The sequence below is a fragment of the Mauremys reevesii genome, linkage group 5, assembly GCF_016161935.1.
Source record: "Mauremys reevesii isolate NIE-2019 linkage group 5, ASM1616193v1, whole genome shotgun sequence".
Taxonomy (NCBI): domain Eukaryota; kingdom Metazoa; phylum Chordata; order Testudines; family Geoemydidae; genus Mauremys; species Mauremys reevesii.
In genome coordinates this window covers 30,084,913-30,111,110 of record NC_052627.1, presented here as the reverse complement: position 1 = coordinate 30,111,110, position 26,198 = coordinate 30,084,913, and the positions used below count along the sequence as shown (strand labels likewise).

The 26,198-nt window shown below is 40.6% G+C and overlaps 2 protein-coding genes across 4 annotated transcripts in view; one reads left to right on the top strand and one right to left on the bottom strand.

The window, feature by feature from the left end:
- Nucleotides 1–5,343, top strand: part of MCUB (mitochondrial calcium uniporter dominant negative subunit beta) — an 81,803-nt gene extending 76,460 nt beyond the window's left edge. The window contains exons 6-8 of the mRNA XM_039540620.1: nucleotides 1,578–1,781; nucleotides 3,077–3,193; nucleotides 4,231–5,343. Of these exons, the coding sequence (XP_039396554.1) occupies nucleotides 1,578–1,781; nucleotides 3,077–3,193; nucleotides 4,231–4,308 (399 nt within the window). The 3' untranslated portion in view covers nucleotides 4,309–5,343. The remainder of the gene's footprint in view (nucleotides 1–1,577; nucleotides 1,782–3,076; nucleotides 3,194–4,230) is intronic.
- Nucleotides 5,344–6,119: 776 nt separating this feature from the next.
- The window catches only part of LOC120406192 (group XIIA secretory phospholipase A2-like), a 39,947-nt gene continuing 19,868 nt past the window's right edge, over nucleotides 6,120–26,198 (bottom strand). Inside the window, exons 1-8 of one of the 3 annotated variants that reach the window (XM_039540623.1) lie at nucleotides 22,182–22,263; nucleotides 21,349–21,390; nucleotides 19,530–19,572; nucleotides 15,040–15,186; nucleotides 11,613–11,689; nucleotides 10,950–11,125; nucleotides 8,391–8,550; nucleotides 6,120–7,026 (exon numbers count right to left, since the gene is read on the bottom strand). In XM_039540623.1, coding sequence (XP_039396557.1) covers nucleotides 6,788–7,026; nucleotides 8,391–8,550; nucleotides 10,950–11,125; nucleotides 11,613–11,689; nucleotides 15,040–15,155 — 768 coding nt within the window. In that variant the 5' untranslated portion in view covers nucleotides 15,156–15,186; nucleotides 19,530–19,572; nucleotides 21,349–21,390; nucleotides 22,182–22,263 and the 3' untranslated portion in view covers nucleotides 6,120–6,787. Of the gene's footprint in view, nucleotides 7,027–8,390; nucleotides 8,551–10,949; nucleotides 11,126–11,612; nucleotides 11,690–15,039; nucleotides 15,187–19,529; nucleotides 19,573–21,348; nucleotides 21,391–22,181; nucleotides 22,264–26,198 lie in introns of those variants that run through there. The other 2 variants (XM_039540621.1, XM_039540625.1) reach the window with 2 other exon arrangements.

The window sequence follows — 26,198 nt, the reverse complement described above, 5'->3', positions numbered from 1 at the left end:
TGGGATATCACAGAAAAATAATTAGTGAGTTAAAAAAGTGTTGTTTTTCTGTGATGACGCTATCACCAGGTCAGCCAGTTGGATCTGACTAATGATGACCATAACTTAGGAAAGGGACAAACATGGCGAATCTAAGACAGGCCAAGCTAAAGTGACATGAAATGATGAATAAGGAGGAGGAGACCAGTAAGAGTCTGATGGGATGCGAACAGACCTCACGTTGAAGGCAGCAATCTCAGAGCTGCTGTGAAAGTGCCTCTCTGAAAAATCAGGCAGCATCAACTGATGCATGCAAATCCAATTGGTAGAGTCCCGAAGTTGTGGATGGAGGGCCAGATAGAGGCCTAGCAGAGCTCATACTCTGTACTCCATGCAGGGAGTGAACTCAAAGCCTTTCTGGGCAGGGAAGGCCTGCAAGTGATGCTCCTGGGGGAATTCTGCGCATGCACAGAATACATGTATCCCACAGAATTTTATTTTGTTCTGCAGAAAATACATTCTGCCACAGAAATGCTGCAGATCTGCCTTTGCCCACAAGAGGCCACCGTGGTGCCAGAAAAGCCAACAAAATGAATGCAGAGGCCTATTCTGGTGCCACAACAGTCTCTGGTGGGCAAAAGATGGAACTGCAGCACTTCTGGGGGGGGAAAAATTCTGTGTGCGCGCAGTGGCATAGACTTCCCCCAGGAGTAGAAGTTGATCATAGCACCTGGCCCGTGGAGCCAGGTTAGGCTGGGGATGGGTGTGTCACAGTCTGGAGAGACAAGACTGGGTTGTGGGCTCAGGAGCTAGTGGGGTGACAGCACTGAGCCAGGGGTTAAATGGGAGTGGGGTGCATGGGAACAAGGGAGGGAGGCTGCAGGGACCCATTGGGATGGGAGGGTGCAGGGACAGGGGCAGATGTGCCTGATTGAATGGGAGAGGCTTGGGCTAAGCCAGGGTCTGCATGGGGGAGGCTCCCCAACTCACTAACAATCCTGTCCCTCTTCCCCCCTCCCCCACCGCTACCCCCAAACCCGCTGTTCCATACTTCTTCTAGCCACACCCAACAACCCTCCAGGTTCACTCCAGGCACCTTCCCTCTTTCCTCTCCCTTACTCCTGACACTCACAAGCCTTTGCACTGCTTCTGATAGGTGCAGGAAATAGAGTACTGTATTGCAATTTAAATGAATTACTCAAAGTTCTGTATTAATATGCTCCATAAAGAATCTTTGTCAAAAAAAAAAATTACTAGAATCTTTTTTTTTTGGTCTGCATTGTTATAGACATACTTGCCGACAGATATTTTGAAATAAATTACCAAAATAATGTAAACTGGCATGATTATATTGTGGTGTTTTGACAGATGAAATATGCAGAATTTTAAAATATTGTGTGCAGAATTTTTTTATTTTTTTTACATGGAATTTTTAATTTTTTGGCACAGAATTTCCCCAGGAGTAAAGTGAATAGGAGTCTTGAATGCAGGCTCTGATCCAGGTGGAAAGTACATAGTGGGATATGTTCTCTCCCTTGTGTCAGAGGAATGTATTTCATTAATATCTGCATGTTGAATGAATAATGTTTTTGTCCTAGATGAAAGCCAAAATTGCAACAAGTGCAGATGCAAAGACCAATAGGCTCCTATGGACTGGCTTAGCACTACTGTCCACTCAAGGTGGAGCCTTGGCCTGGCTCACGTGGTGGGTCTATTCATGGGATATAATGGAGCCAGTGACATATTTTATCACTTACGGGAGTGCCCTGGCATTCTATGCTTACTTTGTACTCACTAAACAGGTAAGTCCCATTATATAAACATGTCTGAAGTCATCTTATGCTGATTTCCATAATAAATTACCCTATGTAATTAAACATCAAATCTTGTGTGTGTTCTGTAGAACTGCACTCAGGCTGGAACTTTGTTTTTAATGTAGCTCAGGGACAAACTGCTCATCTGAGCTGCACTTAAAAATCCAGTTTGCAATTAGTGACCAGCGGGATGCCATCTGATGCTGAAAATGAAAACTATCCTCTTTCATTCAATTCTTTGTATGTGGCCTGGATGGTAACTGTATCTCGTACGTCTCTACATAGAAAGTGCAGGTACTAAAGCAGGGCTGGTCAAGGAATGCAACCTAGTAGTGGGCCAGGAAGGCAAACCCATCAGTTGCTTTTTCTGTTTGATGGAGTTCATATGTCACTTGATGCAGGAGGCCAGGCTGTTGGGAAATGTTTCAGCTGTTTTTCCTGGAATAGCTTTATTTCCTTGAGTAAGGTGCAGATTTTTCTTAAGTGGCCTATCTTCCTTTCTTGCGCTTGGATGTGCAAAGGAGAAGTCACAAGTTGGAGTGAGGCATGTTTAGAGGAGGGGGAAGGGTTCCTGAACAGCAAAACCCCAGAACTTGGACAAAGTGCAGAATATGGAAATGGCCCATCAATTCCTGTATAATATAGAGGAACTTACATTTTTGCCCATTTAAATGTTTGGAATTCTACAATGTACTATAAAGCACATAGTTGGACAGTAACTTGTCTTCCTTTTCATGCTGCATATTCAATAATGCACTCGAGTTTTATTTTGTTTGGTATGGACATAGTTGGTGAATATCCAATACTTGCACATGTGGATCCTATAGTACGTATGAAACATCTGGTGGGGAAGGATGCTGGGTTTTGGAGCTCAGCTAGTTTGTTGAGAGCTGGGTTTGTGAGTTAGCTCTGCTCCTCTTGGTTTCTGCTGACTTTCAGGAGGGTTGAGGTAGTTCTGAGATAAACTGATAAATATTAATGGCCTGATTTTCAGATGCTGCCATTGTCTGGGATTTTCAAAGGAGCCTTAGAGAGTCAAGAGCCCAACTTCCTTAGTCTCCTCTGACAATCTCACCTATTGACTCCAATGGGAGCTGTGAGTGCTCAGCCATTCTGAAAATAAGTCATTTATTTGTCATGGTTTAGATTTCCTCTGGGAAAAATAGGGTTGTTTTTTATGTATTTTAGTTTGATTTAACTCCACCTGTACAAATGTCTTTGCATTCCTAACCCTCTGCCTGCCCAGAAAACCCAAACATTTGTGTCCTTTTTCTATCTGTCAGGATTATGTTTACCCAGATGTTAAAGACAGGCAATTTCTCCACTACTTCTACCGAAAATCCAGAAGCCAACATTTTGATGTGGAACAGTATAACAAGCTAAAAGAGGCACTAGCAGAGGTATTTTAATAAGTCTCTTGGTGTAAGTGAATGGTGCTGTGGTCTCACCATTTAAGACTTTTCAGTAAATCATGAGCTAATTGGAAAGTGGCTTTTAGGTTTATTTATTTATTTATGCATTTTCATTTTGTATGCTAAAAAATGTGCATATGTAACAGGTTACCTGGAGTTTCTTTAAAAGCTGGAAGGAAGGAATTAAGAATGGAAATGTGCAGCACTGCTCAGGCAGCCTGTGGAGGCTGGGGGAGAGGGTGAAAACAAATCACTCACTTGTGTTGCTCAACAGTGATAAGCTGGTTTCTCTCCAGCCTCCATCTTCCATAGTAGCAGTGATATGGAACTGGGAAAAATCTTCACTGCTCCATGAGAAATAGAGAGAGTCCTCCAGTCCACAATAAATAAAAAGGACCCTGATTTATAGCCTATTAAAGTAAATGGAAATTCTTCCTTAACTTTATTGGGTTTTTGATCAAGAACCCTTAGTGACTGGATGGAGTTAAGTTTTTAAAAAAATAATTGTGTAGGATTCAAACTAGTTCCTTTTATCAAGGCTGGGGCTTTAAAATATTTTCACTGACACTAGTCTGGAGTGTGAATTTTGCAGTTTATGCTAGAGAATGTAAAATAATTCAGTTCTGCTGTTGTAGGAAATGGGCTTTATAAATTTTCCTAGGCTTTGCACTGAAGGTGATCGTGCAGTATGCATGGGGTCCTACATTCAGTTGCCTGTAAAGAGGATGTTTGTGCATCTGTATGACCGCAGTTCCTGTTGGTCGGTCTGTTGACTGACAGATTAACTCAGTGAAGGCAGGAATTGTTTTTGGATGGTAATCCCTAGAGTGATATGACCAGGAGCCTGCACTTGAGATTGTTGTGGGAAATCTGTGTCATAAGGTTAGGGTCTTCTCAGAAGCGAAACACCTGGCTACAGGGAAAGAATATCGAGAGTATGAAAGGAAGGTACAAATTAGAGGTGACGGAAAGGGATAAATATGGACACAGAACATCTTCCATTTAATTCTCTCTTGTGTTTACAGGTTGAAGAGTCCCTGAGACGCCTGCATCAGCCCCTACATCTGCAACTTCCAATACAGGAAATTAATGACAAAGTCTAATTTTTTTCATAATTGAACTGTCGTTTGCAAAACCGATTACACTATTTAGTTTCTGTGTTGCAAACTGAATATTTTTGACCACTATAGTTCTGAACATTACTAGAAATGTTGATTAAAACTATTATATCATTAGATTTTTAAAAAATAATTCCTGAAATAAAGAAATCTTTCAAAATATGCATTCAGATCTTGTAATAAAATTGTCTGTCCGTTTTAGTAAATTGATGTGGGCATAAGAGTCACTGGTGTTGTAGTGTACTGATGCATTTTACTATTTTTATGGGACTATTAACAGCAGAGGAATAGCTCAAAAAATGTGATATGTCATGGAAAGATTTCTGGTATTTATGGTCAAATGTATTTTTATACTTTAACAGGTCTCCTGTCTAAAGTTCCAATTCAAGAAAGTCCATGTTTAAAGTTGGGCATGTGTATAAGTGCTTTCCTGAACAGAGATGAACTTTAAATCATGTGGTTAAGTAATCTTGAATCAGAGCCAAAAAGATGGTCCTCATTTTGTGATACTAACTCTATTTATATACTTCTGCAGCATCTTCCAACCAGAACCTCTTGCCACTTATGAAAGTGGATAAGTATTATCCACATTTTACAGATGGGGAAACTAAACCGTATAGATGTTTAAATGAGTTGCTTAAGGCCCCAAATTGAGGGAATCCCTGACCCAGGCTTAAGGAAACCATTTCTTGGATCTCTCTCCATGGCTCTAACTTCTGGCAGTGGTGGTGTCTTAACTGACAAAATCAGAGCACAGAAACCTTGAACCACAGACTAAGACCCTCTGCATTATTTGATTTTAAGTTACACAGCAAGAATTAATTTTTAGAAAGATACCTATTAGAATGAATATACAGGGTTAGTTTACAACTAATATCAAATGGTAGGGGAGGAGGGGAAGGGATGGCTGGCTCAGTTTCATTTTAGAGAAATACATTTGTTAGATACTTTGATCATTTATCCTAATCAAGTTGTATGCGATTTTTATATACTGAATGAATAAAATTAATGATAAAACTAGTCAATCTTAGGTCAGTATATACTATACATTAAGTCTCAGGCATCTATATAATATGGTACCTCAAATCTAAAACAACAAACAATTTCGGACACCAAGTCAGTCACGAGTAGTTTTTCTTAATTCAGGTTGTATTGTGTATTAATTTTTACAGCATCACATGTATGCTCATCTTCAGGGGTCTGAAGAATACATTTGTACATAGCTCTCCTGACTAGTACTAGTATAAACTCAGGGTGCTATTACAGTAATAGATTAAAGTTTGGCATGCAGTGTTCAGGGTACTATAAATTTAAATACACATTTTATTTAAAGATGTTATTTTCCCATATTCAAAGATTGTGGGGAAAATATTTGACCAAGCAATGAAGACTTCCAAATTTCTAAGAGGGTATTTAAAATAATGCAGAACAAATTTGTCAGGTAAAAGATTTGGCAATCTGAGTTTACTATTCTTGAAGAAATAAAAGGCAGAAAGAATAGTGTTTTGGGGGTGGGTGTTTGGTTTTTTTTGTTAGTTTGTTTTTTCGGGGGGGGTTGATTGATTGATGGTAGGTCTCTTGGATTGTGAACTGGCTATAATTATTGTGTAAATCAGAGAGAGAATAAATGGAACCCCATGTTGTCATTTTTCTAACTATAGCAGTTCTTTAAAGCTCAGTGAAGAGACAGTATTGATCTAGTAAGGAAGAGCCCAAACACAGCAGTGCTTCTTATATTCAGTTCCTCCCCTAAAATTGAAGGCAAAATATCACACAGGCTTGGAGTCTAGTGAAACATACATTGCACATTTTAATGTGTTGTAGGTGTTAAATTTTTTTAACATACACAAAAATTACAAACATACCTTAGTTGCACTCCTCATAAATTAATGTCAGTGCAAAGAAAAAGCTTGTATACTCTAATGCGGTTTTAAAAATTTGTGAAAAAAGTTACAAAATGCTAGCATGCAGTTAGAAAGTAGACACGGTGTCATTCAAGTGCAAGTCAGAACATTTTAAAAAATTGGTTAAAAAGTGCTTTCTTTCTTAGGACTTGTATGATCCTCATTACCAGGGGATCTGAGCACCTTGCAGTTTTTATTACACAGAAATCAGTGTTACAATTATTTCTCCCAAAATTCCCTGAGACTGCTGTTGCTGCAATGCTGATTTATTATAACAAAGCAATAATTTCTAATATAGAAAGTTTTTTTTTAAAAAGTATTTAAATTATGGCTCCTGAAATTTGATCCCAGCATTTTTGAAAATAGGCCTGTTGAGGAAAATGCATGATGTGAATAACTGTGCAGTTCTCTAGCTACATTGAAAATCATGTTATAAACTGCTAAACAAGAGAACAACCCCTTCACACAGTGATTTTCTAGACTACAAGATTAAGTGATGAAGATATTTTCTATTTTTGGAGTGAATCTGAATAAGATGCCATTCTCACAGATGGGCATATCTACTTTGATTTTTGAGGGAAGTGTAATTTTTTAGTCAGCATTGAGGCAAAACAAGGAATCTGCTTCTTTCCTATTGCATTAATGTCTCTGCACATATCCACTCTGCGATGAGATACTTTCCTGTTAACCAGAGTGAGAAGTTCTGTGAATTCCAAGGAAGAACCATACTTTCTTATCATCTCACACAAGTCTTGAATATACCAGGTGCCATTTAGAGTTTCACGATGAGAATAGTAACCTATTGGGAAATAAGAGCATAGGACTCCATTTAACCTTAACTGAAGACTAGAAGCCACAGTTAATAACTTTCAATATCACAATTTATTTCTTGCCAGTCATGTTCATGGACTGCAGATGAGTTTTAGATATACGTCTCTGCACTGTTTATGCTATCTTGCGTACTCAGATGTTAGAGATAAAACAGTACTTTGGCAAGTCTGCATAATCAGATTTAACCTGGGATTAATAAGAATGACCACACTGTGTCAGACTAATGGTAGATCTAGCCCAGTATCTTGTCTTCCAATAGTGGCCACTGCCAGATGCTTCACAGGGAATGAACAAAACATGGCAAGTAGGCATGGATCACTTGATGGCTATCATCCATTCCCAGCTTCTGGCAATTAAAGGCTCAGGACACCCAGAGCATGGGGTTACATCCCTGATAATCTTGGCTAATAGCCACTGATGGATCTACTCTTCATGAATTTATTTAATTATTTTTGTTTATATAGTTTTGGCCCTTACACCACCCCCAGCAACAAGTTCCACAGGTTGACTGTGTGTTGTGTGAAGTAGTACTTCCTTTTGTTTGTTTTAAACCTGTTGCCTCTTATTTTCATCAGGTGAGCCCGATGGTTCTTGGGTTATGTGAAGAGATAAACAATACTTTTTTTTCCATACCATTCATGATTTTATAGACCTCTATCATAGCCCCCCTTTACTGTCTCTTTTTCAAGTTGAAAAGTGCCAGTCTCCTCATAACTTATAATGGGTGCAACTCCATTTCTGTCAATGGAGTTGCACGTTAGTGATTAATTTTGCCCTTTGACTTTATACAATATTTTGCAAAAAGATTTTGTGTTAATATTTTTATACCTTTCCAACATCAGGTAATGTTAAGATGAATGCAATATTGATTCAGTAGCAAAAACTGTTCTGTAAATTCACCCAGTGTTGAATTACAGGAGAGTCTTGAGGATTGGGAATGAGATGGTTTGGGGAGGGCACTCATCTGTGTGAGAAGGTTTAAGAAATCACATCCAAATGACATGACGCTAGAAGTGCAGAAGAATATTTCCTCCTGACAGGTAGCTCACTGATAGGGATGTGATCAGTATGCTTTGAGTTCAAAGTCATTTAAAAATTGCAAATTAGATGAGATATTTTCATTTATTCTGAAGCCTTTACACCATGTCAGGGAGACAACACCACTAATTCAGACATGCAAAATGGTGAGTTTAAGGAACTTGAATTCTTGTTTTGATTGTGTGATGAAGAAATTCTGCAAGCCTACTATATTTAGTGAAACAGCAGTGATACAGCTGCAAAATTCCTGCAGGAGTTAAATGCTAGAAACTTAAGTGCAAAATAACAACATACCTTCTGCAACCGAGTAGCACATTAGAAAGTCTGCACCAGCAGGTAAAGTATATATAGCCGCAGCATCCACTTCAGTTTCATTGACATTGGACTTGTCTACAGTGCTGTCCACTGCATCCTGAACAATGACTGGGTCATCATGTTTATCCCCTCGACATGCCTAGCAGGAGAAAAAGCGGCTGAATCCTCTCATCTGCCAAGTACAGTCAGCCATCACAGCACAAAAAGCGCTTCCTGTTTGTTTAGATGTTCTTCATTTATGTGACTAAGTTCAGAAAGAACCACCTTTTGTCCTGCTTGTACATCCCCAGGGCTTTCAGTGGTAGAGAAAGCTGTTTAATAGGGATGGGCACCATACTGACCTATTCTCCACTTTTAGAAGGAAAAGAGGGTAGTAGCCTTACAGATCAGTTCAGGGAGGGTGTTCTGTGTAAGCAGCAGCTTGAAAAGAAGTGTGGAAATACCCTTGTGAGAGAAGGAGGTGCATGAGGCTGGCATTGTCTGAAGCAGAGTGGGGAACTAAATAAGATGCAAGTTTCCTCACGGCCATCTCCAACATTTCAAGGGGTTCAGCACTACCTTCTATTAATGTCTTGGTTTGCACTGAAAATGAACTTACAGCAAGGATGGAACTGATTTTAGGTTATGGCTCTAGTCTTTGTTTTATGGGTGAGTCTACGTTAGTAGGAGCCTCCTAAATAATTAATTTTCCAGTTGAGATACCGAACTTCTCCCCTGCTTGCTGCTCTTACTTCTATAAAATCCAAAGTGTATAAGACACTGAATTAACAGCAGGTTTAATTCTGCAGGGACTCTGTGTCTGAAGGAGGTTTCACCCTACAGGAGAGGAGCTATAAAGGGGATGGAGCTTTAACTTGCAGCCAGGTCTGCACAGGATTGCTGCAAATGGAGGCCACTCATTTCCTGAAGGCCCTGGCCACTGTCACTCATCTTGAGTTATGCTGCTAATTGGAGCAAGAATTTCATTGCTTAAAGGCCAGGAAAGGCCAACATAGTACACGACTAATCGAGCTCCAAATACAGGGTTGATTGTGTTTTTTAAAAAAATAAAAAAATGTTAAGCACAGGTCATGCAGTACAAACTCCCAACAGCATCAGGCCAAGGGACCTCAATCTTGACTAGGAGGGAACCATCTGATGGAGCAAGGATATAGATCATGGAATTTGCCCATTCAGTCTTTAGCCTTCCTAAGTCTGGCATCTAGGTACTAGTTGTGGTCACCTAAAAATCTGAACTAAGGTCACCAACTCTCTTCCCCCAAAAAATGATGGCAATGGCATCTCTGCCAGTGGACAATTGTTGGCCATCTAGCCTACACAGTCTTCATTTGAGCTGGGTTTCATGTATCAGTATAATTTTACCATTGTGACTCATTGGCAGCTTCATTACACGGTTATTTCCTGTTTTAGTTAGCATAGCAAAAAATCCAATTTAACTGATGCTCAAATGCTTTTGTACATTGGCTAAGATTTTCCAACCCAGGCTACATAACTGTAACCCAAGGACCACCTGATGTCAACTGCCAGAGGGCACAGAGAGACACGGATCCCCTGGGTTCACTTTAAGATGTCATGTGGGGTCTCTGATTAAAGCTGTGTCACACTGGATGTCAATCATTGCAAGATGTTATATAATGCTGAAAAATATGTTTTTGGGCCTTGTAGCTAAAGGCAGCATGTTTTGAAACAAGTGCCTCCTGTCTGGAGAAGTTTTTCTCCTTGGTGGACCACTGTGTGTTTTACAATAGAAGTCTATTAGAATATTGAGTTAAATGCTAATGAAGAGCTTGAAGAGAATTCAAAAGAGGTGACGATCAAAGTTCTTGTGTGGTATATCTGGGGGTGCAGAGAGAGACTCAAGCATCCTTCAATACATGAAGACAAGATGCAGTCTTGATCTTATGAAAGGGGGATTTCAGCCAGCTTGGTTGAAAAATGCTGGGGAAAGGCACTGGGGTAAGCTATCATGCAGAAGATTGGGAAATGTCTCGTGAGTTAAGTTTAGGCTCTACAAAGCGCGTTATTACTTTTTTTATATGTAACTATTTGTTTCCAGTAGTCTTAATTTCTATTATTTTAATCTCTCTTCTTTGATGATAAACTTATTCTTGTTTTCACTTTAAACATATCTAACTGCTGTGTGTCAAGCAGAGTGGTGATCCTAGTTGACTTGAGTAAGCTGCTTTGGGAGTAGCGAATCTGAGGAGCATGCAGTGGAACGGGCTGAGCACTCCAGAGGGATGCTCAGAGAACTATGGAGTTGGTATGTGCCTATTCTTAACCTGCAGCGAGAGAAAGAGAGAGAGAGAGTTATGTCTATAGAGGCTTGAGAGGTAGTACGTGTGTTGCCAGAGGCTGGTGGAGACAAGCTGATCCACAGACAAGACTTCCTCTCACAAAGGGCAGGTAGTAGCAAGCTGCCTCTTGGAAGTGTCATCATAACCACCGCCTTTTCCACATGAGAAGAAGTTATCCCAAAAAACTGTCCTCTGTATCACTGGGGGAAAAAGTACACTAATTCAAGAACAGAGATCTTACCTGTATTATAAATATTTTAGGCTTTCCTACTAGACTCGGGCATTTGTCTCCTCTGAACATGTCTGTCACTGTCTGAACTTTTATTTTAGCATCATAGGCGTAAATGTGATTATCTTCACCATGGCTCAGGAACACACACACAAAGCAGTCAGCATCATTGTGGTTGTCCATTGACACTAAAATAGTGGAACTGTGTTTAGATGATTACGCAAGCTTACAATATTTATTAAACACCCCACCATTAGTCCACTCAGAACCACATTTAGCCATTTAATCTCAAATCAGTCCTATTTGAAATATGTTGAGCCAGCATCTCAGCTGCTGTAAATCAGCATAGCTCTGCTGAAGTCTGGAACTACACTGACCCATATAAGCAGAGGATCCAGTCTACTGGAAGTTAGAGAGATGCTTAGTAAACACTACTTCTGTTGGTCATAGATGCATCTTGGGAATTCCAACACTTGCAATGCAATACAAATGAAGATACTACTGATATAAAATATATTTTCTATTCCTTAGTCTTTTTATGTTATGGGATTTCATCATAGAAGGGAAACAATTCAGGTTACAGTGAACTTATCTTAACAATGACTGAGAAATACAATCTTATCTAGAACTGCTCCTGCAAGCAGGCTAAGACATACCTACTACATGGTCTCCTACCTTCATAAATGTTCTGCATAACGTCTTCTGCTTTAAGGTTGTCAAAGCATCTGACTTCAAATCCAAGCTCTGTCAAACTATCATTAAACACACACATTTTAATAAGTATCCTTTGTGAGTTATGCTAAAAATGCCACAGCTTTTGTTACTCCATTTGGAATAGACATAAATCCGACTGGGCTTCAGAATATGCTTGCTTGGAAACTAACCCCAATAAATATCACATTATTTGCACTTTGGACTTCTGGTCATTTGCTGCATGTAATGGTACCCAAACCTGATACCCAGGAGTGTCTTAAAGATGCATAGAACAAAAAAAATTTTTTTTATAAAGTGAAGGTGTTCTTATGAAATAGGAATTCTGTTAAGAGCAACAGAAAACACAAATAATTGAAGTACTCCCTCAGGGACCTGTCAGAAAACCAACCAATATGTGAAATAAAGTAGAACATCCATTTTTGCCAAAATGCAATTTCATTTTCAGGCAACTATGAGCCAAAATGACAATTTTGGACTTTTTTTTTGGAAGGGTTATAATACTATCAAATCAGAAATGTAATATAAACAATATAAAAACTTAATCATGTCCTGAAATATGCTGATGCTGGGCTGTGCCACCTCCCTGTATTACACTTTTGATTAGGTTACGTGCAGCCACTTCCCTTGTGAGCTCTGAGCTAATCTACTACACTTGTAACTGTTTACTTTATAGACATCAGGTCAATGCCAGCTTAACCTGGGTGTTTTACCCATTTTTACTCATTTTCTCAACACCATGATGTGCTGTTGTTGCATAGTTTCATAGGCTAAAACAAAATTCACTATGGAACTGCACTTCTTGTGAATGGAATAGTGGGTTTGCTATCACTTCTTTTGAGGGGCATGTGTTTCTAATTACTACATCTAATATTGTATGCAGTGTAGCTATAGCTGTGTCAGTCCCAGGACATTAGAGAGATGATACGGTAATATTTTTTTTATTGGACAAACTTCTATTTAGTGAGAGAGACAAGCTTTCAAGCCACACAGAGCTTTTCTTCAAGTCTGGGGATGACCTGAAGAAGAGCTCTGTGTGGCTTGAAAGCTTGTCTCTCTCACTAAACAGAAGTTGGTCCAATAAAAAATATTACACCTTATGATGTTGCACCCATAGTGCTTTATAGAAATATGCTTATGAGTGTAAATATGACATAACTGGGATGTGTTTTATGCTAGATAGGTCACGTAACATATCTCTGCAAAGGTTATGATCTACTGAATATATTCATCCTATTTGTGTGCATGTATCATTTTTTGTATTCAAAGTTATGAATATTGGCTATGTACTTGTTTGATTTTAAGTAGCCTCAGTAAAGCATTTGGTCAGCTTCTTGAGAAAAGACTATTCTCTGTAAATGCCCAATCAAGAAACACTTAAGCTGACAATGCACTTTGAAAGATGCCAATCCACATCTGAGCTTTCCTGGGAATGTGGCATTGGCCTTTAAAGAACTGAGTCGTGCATGGACATGTGACTTGCTCACATGACTGCAAAACTCCATCTTGTGGAAGGGATTTTACACAGGAGAGGAAAGGGGTTTCCACCCACAAGAGAGAGACTATATAATCCCCTGGGAAACTCCTCCAAAGGACAGTAACTACGGGGGTGTGAGTGATTGCTGGACCCAGACTAGAAGGAGGCTAGTCTGCTAAAGAAGCTTAGACTATTAGGCTTAGACTTGTGTTTTATTGTATTTTGTTTGGTAATTTACGTTTTTCTGTCTGTTATTGCTTAGAAACACTTAAATCCTACTTTTCATATTTAATAAACTCACTTTTTACTTATTAATTAACCCAGAGCAAGTAATTAATTCCTGGGGGAGCAAGCAGCTGTGCATATCTCTCCCTCAGTGTTACAGAGGGCGAACAATTTATGAGTTTACCCTGTATAAGCTTTATACCGAGTAAAACTGATTTATTTGGGGTTTGGGCCCCATTGGGTGCTGGAGACAGGAGCACTTCTTAAGCTGTTTTCAGTTAAGCCTGCAGCTTGTGGGGGACGTGGTTCAGACCTGGATCTGTGTTTGCAGCAGGCAAGCATGTCTGGCACAACCAGGCAGGGTTCTGAAGTCCCAAGCTGCAAGGGAAAACGGGCTCAGAGGTAGTCCCAGCACATCAGGTGGCAGTCCCAAGAGGGTTTCTGTGATCCAACCCGTCACACACCTCACCTACTATGTGTGTCTATGTCTAATATTGTCAGTGACGGCAAAGTCTGAAATTTGTTGGTAGTCCACAGCGGAAGACAACTACTGCTAGGAGACATGGGTGTTTTCTATAAGTCACATATCCCTTCCTCTTTCCATATCTAAATTGTTGTAAAATAGCATGTGGTTAAGCTTAGACTATTCTGGCTCCTTGAGTTAGCTACATAAACATACAGATGTACAGCACAACTGTTCCTAGAGCTTCATTTGGCTGCAGAGCTGCCCTGCTTCCCTAAAGCTGCTTTTTGGTAACTACCAGTTGCCTGCGTACACTTCTAGGTGAATAGGAATAAAGGCTTCTTAACTTTTCAGTCAGTTTCTGAAATTGTATCATACAGCACATCTGTTTACCCTACAACCCTGTCCTTGAACTACTCTGCTACTGGACGGCATAAGGTATTAAACAGATTTATTTGAACTTCACATCACTTACTCAAACTGGTTACTGGTTTGGTGAATCACAGGAAGTGCAAGATGTGAATCAACAAAAATCAATTTATCTCCTACCATAAGCTGCACAATTTTAAGACTCTCATATTTAGAACTTCTATCTCAACAGTAGACATTTGCATCCAGCCATCACTGGGCTTGAATGCATTAGGGATAGAAGATAAGCTAATGTTGCCAAACAATATTAAATAGGCACAATCATCTTGAAATCTAATCAATTAAAAAAAATGAGTTGAAAGTAATTTCAGGTACTATACCTTCCCCCTGGCACTTCCTACCATTTTGTGATGTTACAATCAAGTTTACCTTTTTTCTATATTAACCTATAAAAATGTGTTCCATTTTTTTCCCCCTCATGATATTGAGACAGAAAAATACATAGTCTGCTTAGTCACACAATACTAAAAAGCCTTTAAAAATTACGATCACCACTTAGTCTTCCTCACCCTGATGGCTGCCTGTATCTCAGCAGTCTATTTGCACCGGGCCTGATCCTGTCCCCACTGAAATCAATGGGAGCTCTGCCTATTATTTCAAAGGGAGCAGAAGCAGGCATTTAACTCTTTTTATCATGTGGTACTGTGCAAAATCTTTCAGTCACAATTATGTCAATGAAATCAGTTATTTTAGAGCTGCTTAGGTAACTTCCATGACAAATCACTTTGAATTGCCTATTTTTATTTAACTTACCTAAAAATAGTATCCTTCTGTAAAGCAGCCCAATATCATCTTACCTGCGTTTCAGATTGTCTCTGTCTGCAAGTGTGCCACGTCTATCTGGCAGTGTTAAGTGCCAGTAAAACTGCTCATGATTGAAGATTAAAGCAACCCCTCTTCGCCTGTGGTTCATTTTGTATTGCGCCGCTGGATCAAATGGCTGGCTGTAACAAAGACAGAACATGCCTTTCAATTAACAAATACATAATTATTAGTTCACCTACATATGTTCAGCGGCCAAGATTTTCAAGAGTGACTAGAGAGGTTGGGTACCCAAATCCCTAGTCACATTACATTAAATGAGTCATTCAAAAATATAATTAAAGAACTGGCTGCATTAGATAAAGGCCAGTAAATTTTGAGTTTAAAAAGCTGTATGTGTAACATTCATTGTTTGCTTGGATTATCTATTGAATTCCAGGACAGAAGACTGCCAATGCAATAACTAGGCCATTATGATAAATTAAAGTGGAGTCGGAACTCAGTACTGATTCTCCAGGTTTCACAGGTTAGCCAGACTTCTTATTTTAAAAGTCATAGTCCAGACACCTTTCGATAATGTAAGTGTGCACTAACTGGAATTTTGTTTGAAGTTACTGTTTACTGAATCATATGCAGCATGAACATGGCAGTTTAAATAATCACATGTCTTCAGAAAGTTAACATTGCGATGTTAGATTCTTATGCTGGTGGGACAGAGAGAGATTTTCATCCATGCTTACCCAAGTAATCCAAATAACTCAAGCAAGATGAAATCAAAATGTCCTTAATACCAGTGACTAAGTTAAAAGTCTGTACTATTCAGTATTTCTGCTCTTAGCATCACCATGCTCAGTACTCAAAAATCAAGAATGGGGAAAAAGGTAGAGAAAGATAGGGCATTTTTCTTCCCCCTTAGTTTTCCTATTGGTGGAGGTCGAATAATTATGTCGGGTATAAATCACTGGAGCAGCGACAGTGTGGACTTCTAAACGATAAATTTCCACAATAGGCCACAGTTTAAAAAAAAAATGAATACAAGCCATAAATATCTGAATCTACTGAAGAAAGAAATTATCTTATGGAATGAAACAGTGATGCCTGTCTAACTTGAGATGCATACTAAAAAGCTATTTTCGAACACCCACGAGGAAGCATATGCAATATTTTAAATAGCTTCTCCCAGGAAATCGGGACAAAAGTAAACATTCCACCTGAGAAGACCTGAAACCAAATACTTACCTGTCAAAAATAGCTAGCATGACTAGAACCAGTTGTAGGGCAGGGTGACCCAATCTGGGCTATCACACTTGGCACCCTAGGACTGACCATGTCATGTTTTCGATAAACAAAGACATAGCTGGAGGCTGCTTCTCAGTCGCTATTCCCTATATTGCTGCCTCTGTGCCAGAAGGAGCAACTTTTCTCTCACACTTTGCCCACACCATCTGTATTCTATGTATTTGTAATATGTCAAATATTGTATGTGCATATGTCTCACTAGCCCATAATACATATATGAATATATAGCTATATATATGCTAATTGTTCTGATAAGCAATGAAATTCTGTGGACTGTTCTAAATATATAACCAGGGCCATTTGGGTCCTGGATATTATCTAGCAGGAAGAAAGATGAGGGGAAAAGTTAATTGATGGATGGGCTAATAGTTGGAGAATGGGCGTTGAATGAAGCCTGTGAAAATGGCTGGTATGAGGACATATGCAATTCTTGCATGTCATGTCAATATCTGTAGAACTGGTTCTGGGCATAGTTTCCCATGTAGTTTTTCCTTATTAATCACTTACACACTGCCTCTATGAATGGTACGACCTTTGTGAGCTCATCTGCAAAGTCTCTACCCTGTCCACATTTAAGTCCCTCTGAAAGCCCCACTTCTGAAGTAGAGTTTATAGTAAATCTACTTGATTCATTTTAAAAAAAATCTTTGTTTATAGACTCAGGCTTTAACAGCAGATGGGACCATCATGATTATCTAGTCTGACCTCCTGCACATCACTGACCCCAGAATCTCATCCACCCACTCATGGAGTAAGCACATAACCTCTGGCTGAGTTACTCAAATCTTGATTTAAAGACTTCAAGTTACAGCGAATCCACCATTTACTCTAGTTCAAACCAGATCCCAAATATGACAATCAGTGAGATTCTGACCATGTGGATGAGACCCCACCAGACACACACCTGGGAAAGAATTAACTGTAGTAACTAAGAGCTCTTCCCCTCTAATGTCCTATCTCTGGCCATTGGAGATATTGACTAATAGCAGTCATAGAAGGGCCACCTGCCATGTGTGAGCAATCTCATCATACCATCAACTCCATAAACTAATTAAGCTCAGTCTTGAAACAAGTTAGGTTTCTTCCCCCTACGACTCTCATTGGAAGGCTGTTCCAGCACCTAATTTTTCTGATGGTTAGAAGTGGTCACTTCTATCTTTAGCTTGTATTATCTTCAGAGCAGAGATCTGCCCCCCTCCCAGCTACGACAAGTCTGGTGAGGGCTTAACATAGAGTGGGCATTACTATAAACAAACGTAATATAATATAAATTGTATTCCTTTATTGTATGTATTTTTCAGACAATTTGTTTCCCTACATGTGCAGTATATGCCTGTTGTTCAGATATTGTATTTCTTAGTTCCCTTTGCTCCTCCATAAAGTTATATCTGGAACATACCTTTTACTTTAATCCTTTTAAAATACAAATACTCTATTAAAAAAAATTAAGGCACTAATCTAATTTCAAATGAGCGCTCAATTCCCAAAGAATTGTGTTGTGGTGACATTCAGGCAGTTTCATGCCAGTTGTCTCTCCTATCCCTGTTATACTTGACATGCATCACCTCTTTCTCATGGGCGGGGAGCAGAGCCACCGCAAGGAACAAAGAGACGCTCCCAAAACAGGTAATGGGGGAAGCAGCAGCAATGAGGGTGTGTGTGTGTGTTCACACACATGAATATTAAGAGCTGGGTGAAATTTTTCAGCTGAAACTTTTTTCACTGAAAACATGCAGATTTGGGACTGACCAAAATATTTTGGCAAATTAATGCTGACTTTGTGAACTGCTTTAGTTGAAAAAAATGTAGAAATGGTTCATTTTGACATTTACAAAATGTTTTGATTTTTCAGCTAGATTCAGAAAGGGTATTAGGGGCCCAACTCCAACATTTAGGCACCATTCACAACTGACGAGGAGCTAGTCCCTTTATGCCCAATAGCCAGGGCACTCACCTGGGATGTGGGAGACCAGGATTGAATGCCCCCTGCTTTTGAGCAGGGCCTTGACCACATGTCTCCCCACTCCCAAGAGAGTGCCCTCACCAGCTGGCTATTGAGTATTCTGAAGTAGGTTCCCTCAGTCACTCTTGTTGAAGCTGTTCCGCTTTGCTTAAATAAATATTTATTGGGCCAGAGAGAGGTGGTGAATGCCGTAACTACCAGATTAGAAGAGTCATTATCGTTCTATCTGTCCCAGTGACTAAACCTTTTTATACAAAGCGGAAGGGCTTCAATAGGAGAGCCTGAGAGAAACCCCCACCAGAATATCCCATAGCTCAGAAGTAAGAGCACTCTCCTGAGAAGTGGGAGATTCCTGTTCAATTTTTTTCTCCCCCACCCTCTCAAGACAGAGAGGGTGGAATTAAAACTGGGTCTCCCACATCCTGGGTGAGTGCTCTAACCAGCCACTGGGCTGAATGTTGTAAGAGTGGCAGCACCACCTCCTTATCCTCCAGCTGGATTTTAAGTGAGGCTGGATCTGGTCGACATGCTCTGAGTATTTCTACCACGTTGACCCCACCAGCGAATGACTGTCTTCCCCTGGTTGGAGGATTATGCTGGGACTTAGGCATCTGGATGCCTAGAGTAAGGCAGCAGTGTGCATACTCAGAGACAGAAACTTACTGCACCAACAGTAAATTTAGGCCCCTACAGGTTTAGGCAGTAGCTGAGCAGGGGGTTTGTGGATCACAACAGCACCTCAACCAGGAACTTGGGCACCTAAATCCCTTTGTGGATCTTGGCCCTAAACACACCCCTTTCTTTTGCATTTCACTCCTGGGTAGCTTAGGTAGCTCCCTAGTCAGCTTGCTGGCTCCACCGAATCCCATTCTTAGGACTCTAACTCTCCAGATCCATTGTGTGGGAAACCCGAGTACCTAACTTGGGACCATGAATTCCACTCGATAGCAGGTTGCCAAGGAGGTTAGTGTTGCAATGCCTAAGTCCCCTTCATTAATCTAGCTCTTCCTACTGTATGTATATGTTCACTGTCCAGCACTATGGAACTCTGATCCCTACTAGGGCCTCTGGATGGTGCCATAATAAACAACACTACTACTTCATTGAGAGGTAGGAGTTTGATACACATGTTCTGTAACGTTAGGGGGCTTTCTTGGGTACTCAGCTTCGGCTCTTACCAAAGATTTAAAAAAAACCAAGTCATAAATGGGTTTCACATCTCTATCTTTCTTTAGTCGTTCTGATTAAAACAAAGGCCTTTACCTTCTCTCAAGGGCATCTGTTTCTGTGACATTTTGGTCTCCACCTATAATAAAAAGAGAGTCAAAGGCTGTTTGAATTACTAACCCAGTTATTAAAAGAAAATTTGATATCTTAGGAAGTGGGAGATTTTCAAATTTAAACTTAAATAAGTCACATTGCAACACCCCAGAATGCCATTCCGGCACTTGTTTTGATGGGGTTCCATTACTATCACATATGAGTGATAGTTCTGGAAATCCATTCCAGCACTTCTTTTTTAAGGACTCATATGTTGAGCACGTGCAACCATTTGTAAAGTACACTTGCTAACATAAACAAGGCAGTTCATACACAGGCCAGATAATTAGGCATGAAATCACTTGATTTGCATTAATGCTTATTGGGGTGCACAATCTTATGGGTTTAGTTTTGGAGGCCATTCTTAAACATGAGAGGGGTAGCAGTGTTAGTCTGGGTCTGTAAAAGCAGCAAAGAGTCCATTGGCACCTTATAGACTATCAGACGTATTGGAGCATGAGCTCTCGTGGGTGAATACCCACTTCGTCGGATGCATTCGTATTCACCTACGAAAGCTCATGCTCCAATACATCTATAAGGTGCCACAGGACTCTTTGCTATTCTTAAACACGTGACCCCAAAAGACTAGATTATTAAAATTGCAAAAATGCAAATGCATAAATTGTATATCTGCAATCGTGGACACTGCATATGCAAATGACAAGCTGTCCATCTGGTTATTTTAACACACAGCCTCTGTAATTTCATGCAAAAACTGTACACGCTTTTGAATACACTATTTAATTTCTAGCACATAGTAGCACTTCTTTTAAATACATGATCCAATCAGGGCCGGTGCAACCATTTAGGCGACCTAGGCGGTCGCCTAGGGCACTGGGATTTGGGGGGCGCCATTTTCTTCGGCAGCGACTGCAGTGGCCGGATCTTCGGCCGCCCTGGTCACCGCCGCCATTTAGGCAGAGGGAGCTGGGGCAGGGGAGCACAGGGAGGGCTGCCTGCAGCAAGTAAGGGGGCGGGGTGGGGCTCGCACGCAGGGGAACTCCCCGCCCCAACTCACCCCTGCCCCGCCTCCTCCCCGAGCACGCCGTGGCTGCTTCACATCTCCCGCCTCCCAGGCTTGCGGCACCTAAGCTGATTGGTGCCGCAAGCCTGGGAGGCAGGAGAAGTGAAGCAGCCATGGTGTGCTCAGGGAGGAGGCGGGGCAGGGGTGAGCTGGGGCAGGGGCGGAGTGCCTCAGGGTAGCGGGTGGGGAGCTGCCACAAGGGAGGCGCCTCAGGGCGGAAGGGGGGAGCTGCCACAAGGGAGGCACCTCAGTGTGGGGGCACGGGGGAGGGGGGACACGCAAGGTAGAAGTTTCGCCTAGGGCACGAAACATCCTGGATCCAATCAGCCTGAAACTAAGCATTTCTTTGAGGTTAGCTGTGTCACTCAACAATTTAGTAAGTGATGTAGGTATAAGGACATCCAACTAACAGAAAAATTCTAAAACATTCAAACAACTCACACCCTTTCTTCTGCTAAAATGCATAAAATACGTACATAAGCCGTGTTAGTACACCCAAAACTCCCACTGAAATTAATAACACTATTGAGTGCACAAGGAATACAGAGCTGGACCTACTGTTCTAAAGATGTTAAAGATAAAGCTGTCAACTATGTCCTCTTCCCATCTTCTCCCACCTATACATTAGTGTCTCCATAGATCTGAAGATATCTCACAATCCATATTACCAAAAGTGTGACAGCCCACAATACTTTTTTTAACCTAGCTATTTTATGAAAGTGATACACTTTACTGTACCTTTGGTATTTAAAGCAGGACCACTATCCACCTGGATTTGCCCTGCAATTGAAAACACCACAACAATGTTACTGTCATAACATACAATTTATCAGCTGCAAAAAAGAAAATATGAGCACATTTTTATACTACACAGCTCACGCCCTTTCATAATTTGTTTCTGTAATAGTATCCTTCTGTAAAGCAGCCAAATATCATCTTACCTGTGTTTCAGATACTCTCTGTCTGCAGGACGGACCATGTTTGTTAACTTTTGTAATTATTTTTTGCCCTTTGCTGCCCCATTAATACCCTACCATTGAAATCAAGTCACGAAGGCCTTGTCTACATTAGTATTTCTCCTATTATTGACCTAGCACAGGTATATCTCCACTGGTGACAGCAATGGTGGAAATACTAGTGTAGACCAGTTGCCAGTGTTTTTACCATCATGTTGTCTAACCGTCAAGGTTAGCTGCAACAGTGTAGGAAACACCTGTAGCCTGTCTACACTAGCAAGTCTTCTGTGGTTACCATCAGAAGAACTGCAGCAAGGGTGCAAATTAATGATGGGAGAAGTGCTGAAAAGTATTAACGTAGACACAGCTGAACTTAGCAGTAACAACATAGTTCAGAATCCTCAACAAAAGAACTATTACAGAGAGCGTGTATGTATGAGACACACAATAGTTTCTGCCTGCAAACCTGGAGTTAAGGCTGATAAAGTATCACTTCAGCCAAAGTACACTCAACCCTTAAAAACATTATTGTTTCCCTTAAAAACTACCTTTCCTTAGCTTGGAAATTCCAAGTTAAGTTTCCACTTAATTGCCAACCTCTCCCAAGAAACATACCTAAGGTCTCTGTGATCGGGATATTGGGCCTATCTCAGTGTTGACAAGGAAAAGTTAACCTTCCTCTTTAGGAAGGGCCACCGTGACGTGCTTAATGATGGGGTATGCAGGGAAGTGCAAGCTGTGGGGAATTAATGAATTCCTCATTATCCCAGAAAAGGGAAAGAAAGAATCAGGCAGGGGGGCTTGAGACAAATAAGATTCAAAGGAAAACAGCTGAGCCAAAGGAATTGTCTCCTGATGAACTATGCTGAAGCAAGCCATGTTGCGTGTTAAGTTTTATCTGACTGAGGTAAGATACCCTTTGTTTGCTGGGTCTCAGGCTAAAGAAAACTAAAGAGGACTTCTTGCTTGCTCTTAATTTAATTTCTCTTTAATCAGTTTCTAGTAATTTTTACTTTGAGTTTCACATACTCAATTAGAAAAACTCTACAGTATTTGGATTGCAAACACTGCTAGGAACTGTTCATTTGTTTTTTTGTTTTTTTAAAGTTTCTAATGTTTTTAATTAATGAAAATGTTCTGTTGGTCATAAGTCTTGTAAAAATGGGTTTTTCAAAGGAACATCAGGGAGTTAGAGGGAACTTCCTTGGAATTCAGTAGGATCTGGGAACCTAAATTTCCACTGGCTCCTTTGAAAATCCCATACTAAAAGTTTCTTTTTTACAATATCTAAAATTTGGGCCAAATGAAGTGACAACATTCCTTTCAAAGATCACTGCTATTCAAATCTGTGTATTCCTTACTGGTTAACTCTAAGTGAATCCTTGGACACTAAAAACATAACAATGATTGCAATCACATGGTAATGGTGTATTTACTGAGGCCTAGATTGTTTTCTCTTATGGGAATTGCTGGTGCTACCAAATTGCTTGAAGTCCTAGTCACACCTAAGACCTGGTGGCATTCTCAAACAATCTCCTAAAGGGGACCAAGCCAGTAGATATTCTCAGAACATACCGCCTAGTTAAGGCCCTGCACAAAAGATAGCCAGGGACAAGCAGTGGTGGGGTGTTTCTAGATCAGTCTATCCCATATCCTGGTGGTTAGGGCACTCATCTGGGATGTGGGAAGATCCTGTCTGTAAATCAAGCAGGGAATTTAAAGCAGGAACTCAGGCCTCCTATATCACCAGGCCACAGAAACAGAGTGACTCTACAGCCTAGTGCTTAGGGCATCACCTGGGAAGTGGGAGAGTCAGGTTCAAGGTCCTGCTCCAAAAATATTTAAGGTGTAACAGCTCCAAAGGAAAGATTGGGAGAGGAACACCTGCTACCCAGGTGGCAAGGTACTCACCTGGGATGTGATGACCTGGGTTCAAGTATCTGTGCCACATCAAACAGAGGATGGATTTGAACTTGGGTTTCCCACGTCCCAGGTGAGTGTCCTAACCATGGGTGTACTGAGTAGATTAACAAGCACGTACTTGTGGATGTATTTTATGCAGGACCTGAACCAGTATGCATGCTCTGAGAACATCAACTGGATTAGTCCTCACTGGAAAGATGGGGGTGGGGGGAAATGGCTACTTTGAGAATCTCACTGGGGCTTAAGAATAAGAAAGAAGAAAAACAGATGACTGGCTTGAAGGGAACAACCTGAGATGCTATAGTTAATGATTCCTAACATGTAGGTGGTGACTGTTCAAGGGTATGAGTTGAATGCCAGAGGTTGTCTGTTGCATCACAAGCTAGCTGTATTCATCTGAAGCAGATTCACTAACAATGGGGCCCTCCTCTAACACCAGGAATGCCTTTTCCCTCTTTCCTATGGGTATAGGCACAGGCATAAGTCAATGTGCCAGGAGCTGACTGAGGAGAAATCTGAGCCATTAGCAATTATCTTTGAAAAGTCATGGAAGGCAGGAGACATTCCAGAAGACTGGAAAAGGGCAAATATAGTGCCCATCTATAAAAAGGGAAATAAGGGCAACCCGGGGAATTACAGACCAGTCAGCTTAACTTCTGTACCTGGAGAATGGAGCAAATAATTAAGCAATCAATTTGCAAACACCTAGAAGATAATAAGGTGATAAATAACAGTCAACATGGATTTGTCAAGAACAAATTGTGTCAAACCAACCCTGTTAGCTTTCTTTGACAGGGTAACAAGCCTTGCGGATAGGGGGAAGTGGTAGATGTGATATATCTTGACTTTAGTAAGACTTTTGATACTGTCTCTCATGACCTTCTAAGAAACAAATACAACCTAGATGGAGCTACTATAAGGTGGGTGCATAACTGGTTGGAAAATCGTTCCCAGAGAGTAATCAGTGGTTCACAGTCATGCTGGAAGGGCATAATGAGTGGGGTCCTGCAGGGATCGGATCTGGGTCTGGTTCTGTTATATCTTCATCTTCTGTAATATCTTCATCAATGATTAAGATAATGGCATAGAGAGTACACTTATAAAGTTTGCGGACGATACCAAGCTGTTAGGGGTTGCAAGTGCTTTGGAGGATAGGATCAAAATAATCTGGACAAACTGGAGAAATGGTCTGAAGTAAATAGGATGAAATTCAATAAAAATAAATGCAAAGTACTCAACTTAGGAAGGAACAATCAGTTGCACACATACAAAATGGGAAATGACTGCCTAGGAAGGAGGACTGCAGAAAGCGATCTGGGGGTTATAGTGGATCACACGCTAAATATGAGTCAACAGTGTAACGCTGTTGCAAAAAAAGCAAACATCATTCTGGGATGTATTAGCAGGAGTAGTGTAAGCACGACACAAGAAGTAATTCTTCTGCTCTACTCCACCCTGATTAGGCCTCAACTGGAGTATTGTGTCCAGTTCTGGGTGCCATATTTCAAGAAAGATATGAACAAATTGGAGAAAGTCCAGAGAAGAGCAACAAAAATGATTAAAGGTCTAGAAACATGACCTATGAGGGAAGATTGAAAAAAATGGGTTTGTTTAGTCTGGAGAAGAGAAGACTGAGAGAGGACACGATAACTGTTTTCAAGTACATAAAACATTGTTACAAGGAGGAGGGAGAAAAATTGTTCTTCTTAGCCTGTGAGGATAGGACAAGAAGCAATGGGCTTAAATTGCAGCAAGGGCCATTTAGGTTGGACATTAGGAAAAAGTTCCTAACTAGAATAAATTGCCTGGGGAGGTTGTAGAATCTCCATCACTGGGGATTTGTAAGAGCAGGTTGGACAAACACCTGTCAGGGTAGTTTAGATAATGCTTAACCCTGCCTTGAGTGCAGGGGACTGGACTAGATGATCTCTCGAGGTTCCTTCCAGTTCTATGATTCTATTAAATCTTTGTAGCCTTATGGCAGGGTTTGGTTCAGGGGTAGGCAACCTATGGGACACGTGCTGAATGCGGCATACGAGCTGATTTTCAGTGGCACTCACACTGCCCGAGTCCTGGCCACCAGTCCGGGGAGCTCTGCATTTTAATTTAATTTTAAATGAAACTTCTTAAACATTTCAAAAAACCTTATTTACTTTACATACAACAATAGTTTTGTTATATATTATAGACTATAGAAAGAGACCTTCTAAAAACGTTAAAATGTATGACTGGCACGGGACACCTTAAATTAGAGTGAATAAATGAAGACTCGGCACAGCACTTCTGAAAGGTTGCTGACCCCTGGTTTGGTTGCTAGAGCACACAGCCAGCTGTGTATCTGCAGTAAATGTACCTGCAATGGCAAGAAGCAGATTGCGTGGGTAGAGGACAATGTATCAGACAGCATTGGTGCAAATTTCAAAGTGCTAGCTACACTCTCCTTAATCTCATTCTGAATCAACTGCAGTGCCAATGATGCCCTTTAGCCTGTGCTAGAGTATGCCACAGCATGCACGGAGGACTAAGCAACCACACCCCACTCCACCCTAACTTTCTTTTAAAAGGAGGGGTGCTCCTAAAATCCATACAATGTTAAATAAAAACCCATCATTATTGTGTACCCACTAAGTTAGTTGCAAATTAAGGGCTTGTATACATGGGAAAGTTATACTGGAATAAGCTAAGATGTGAATTAAAACCGATATAGTT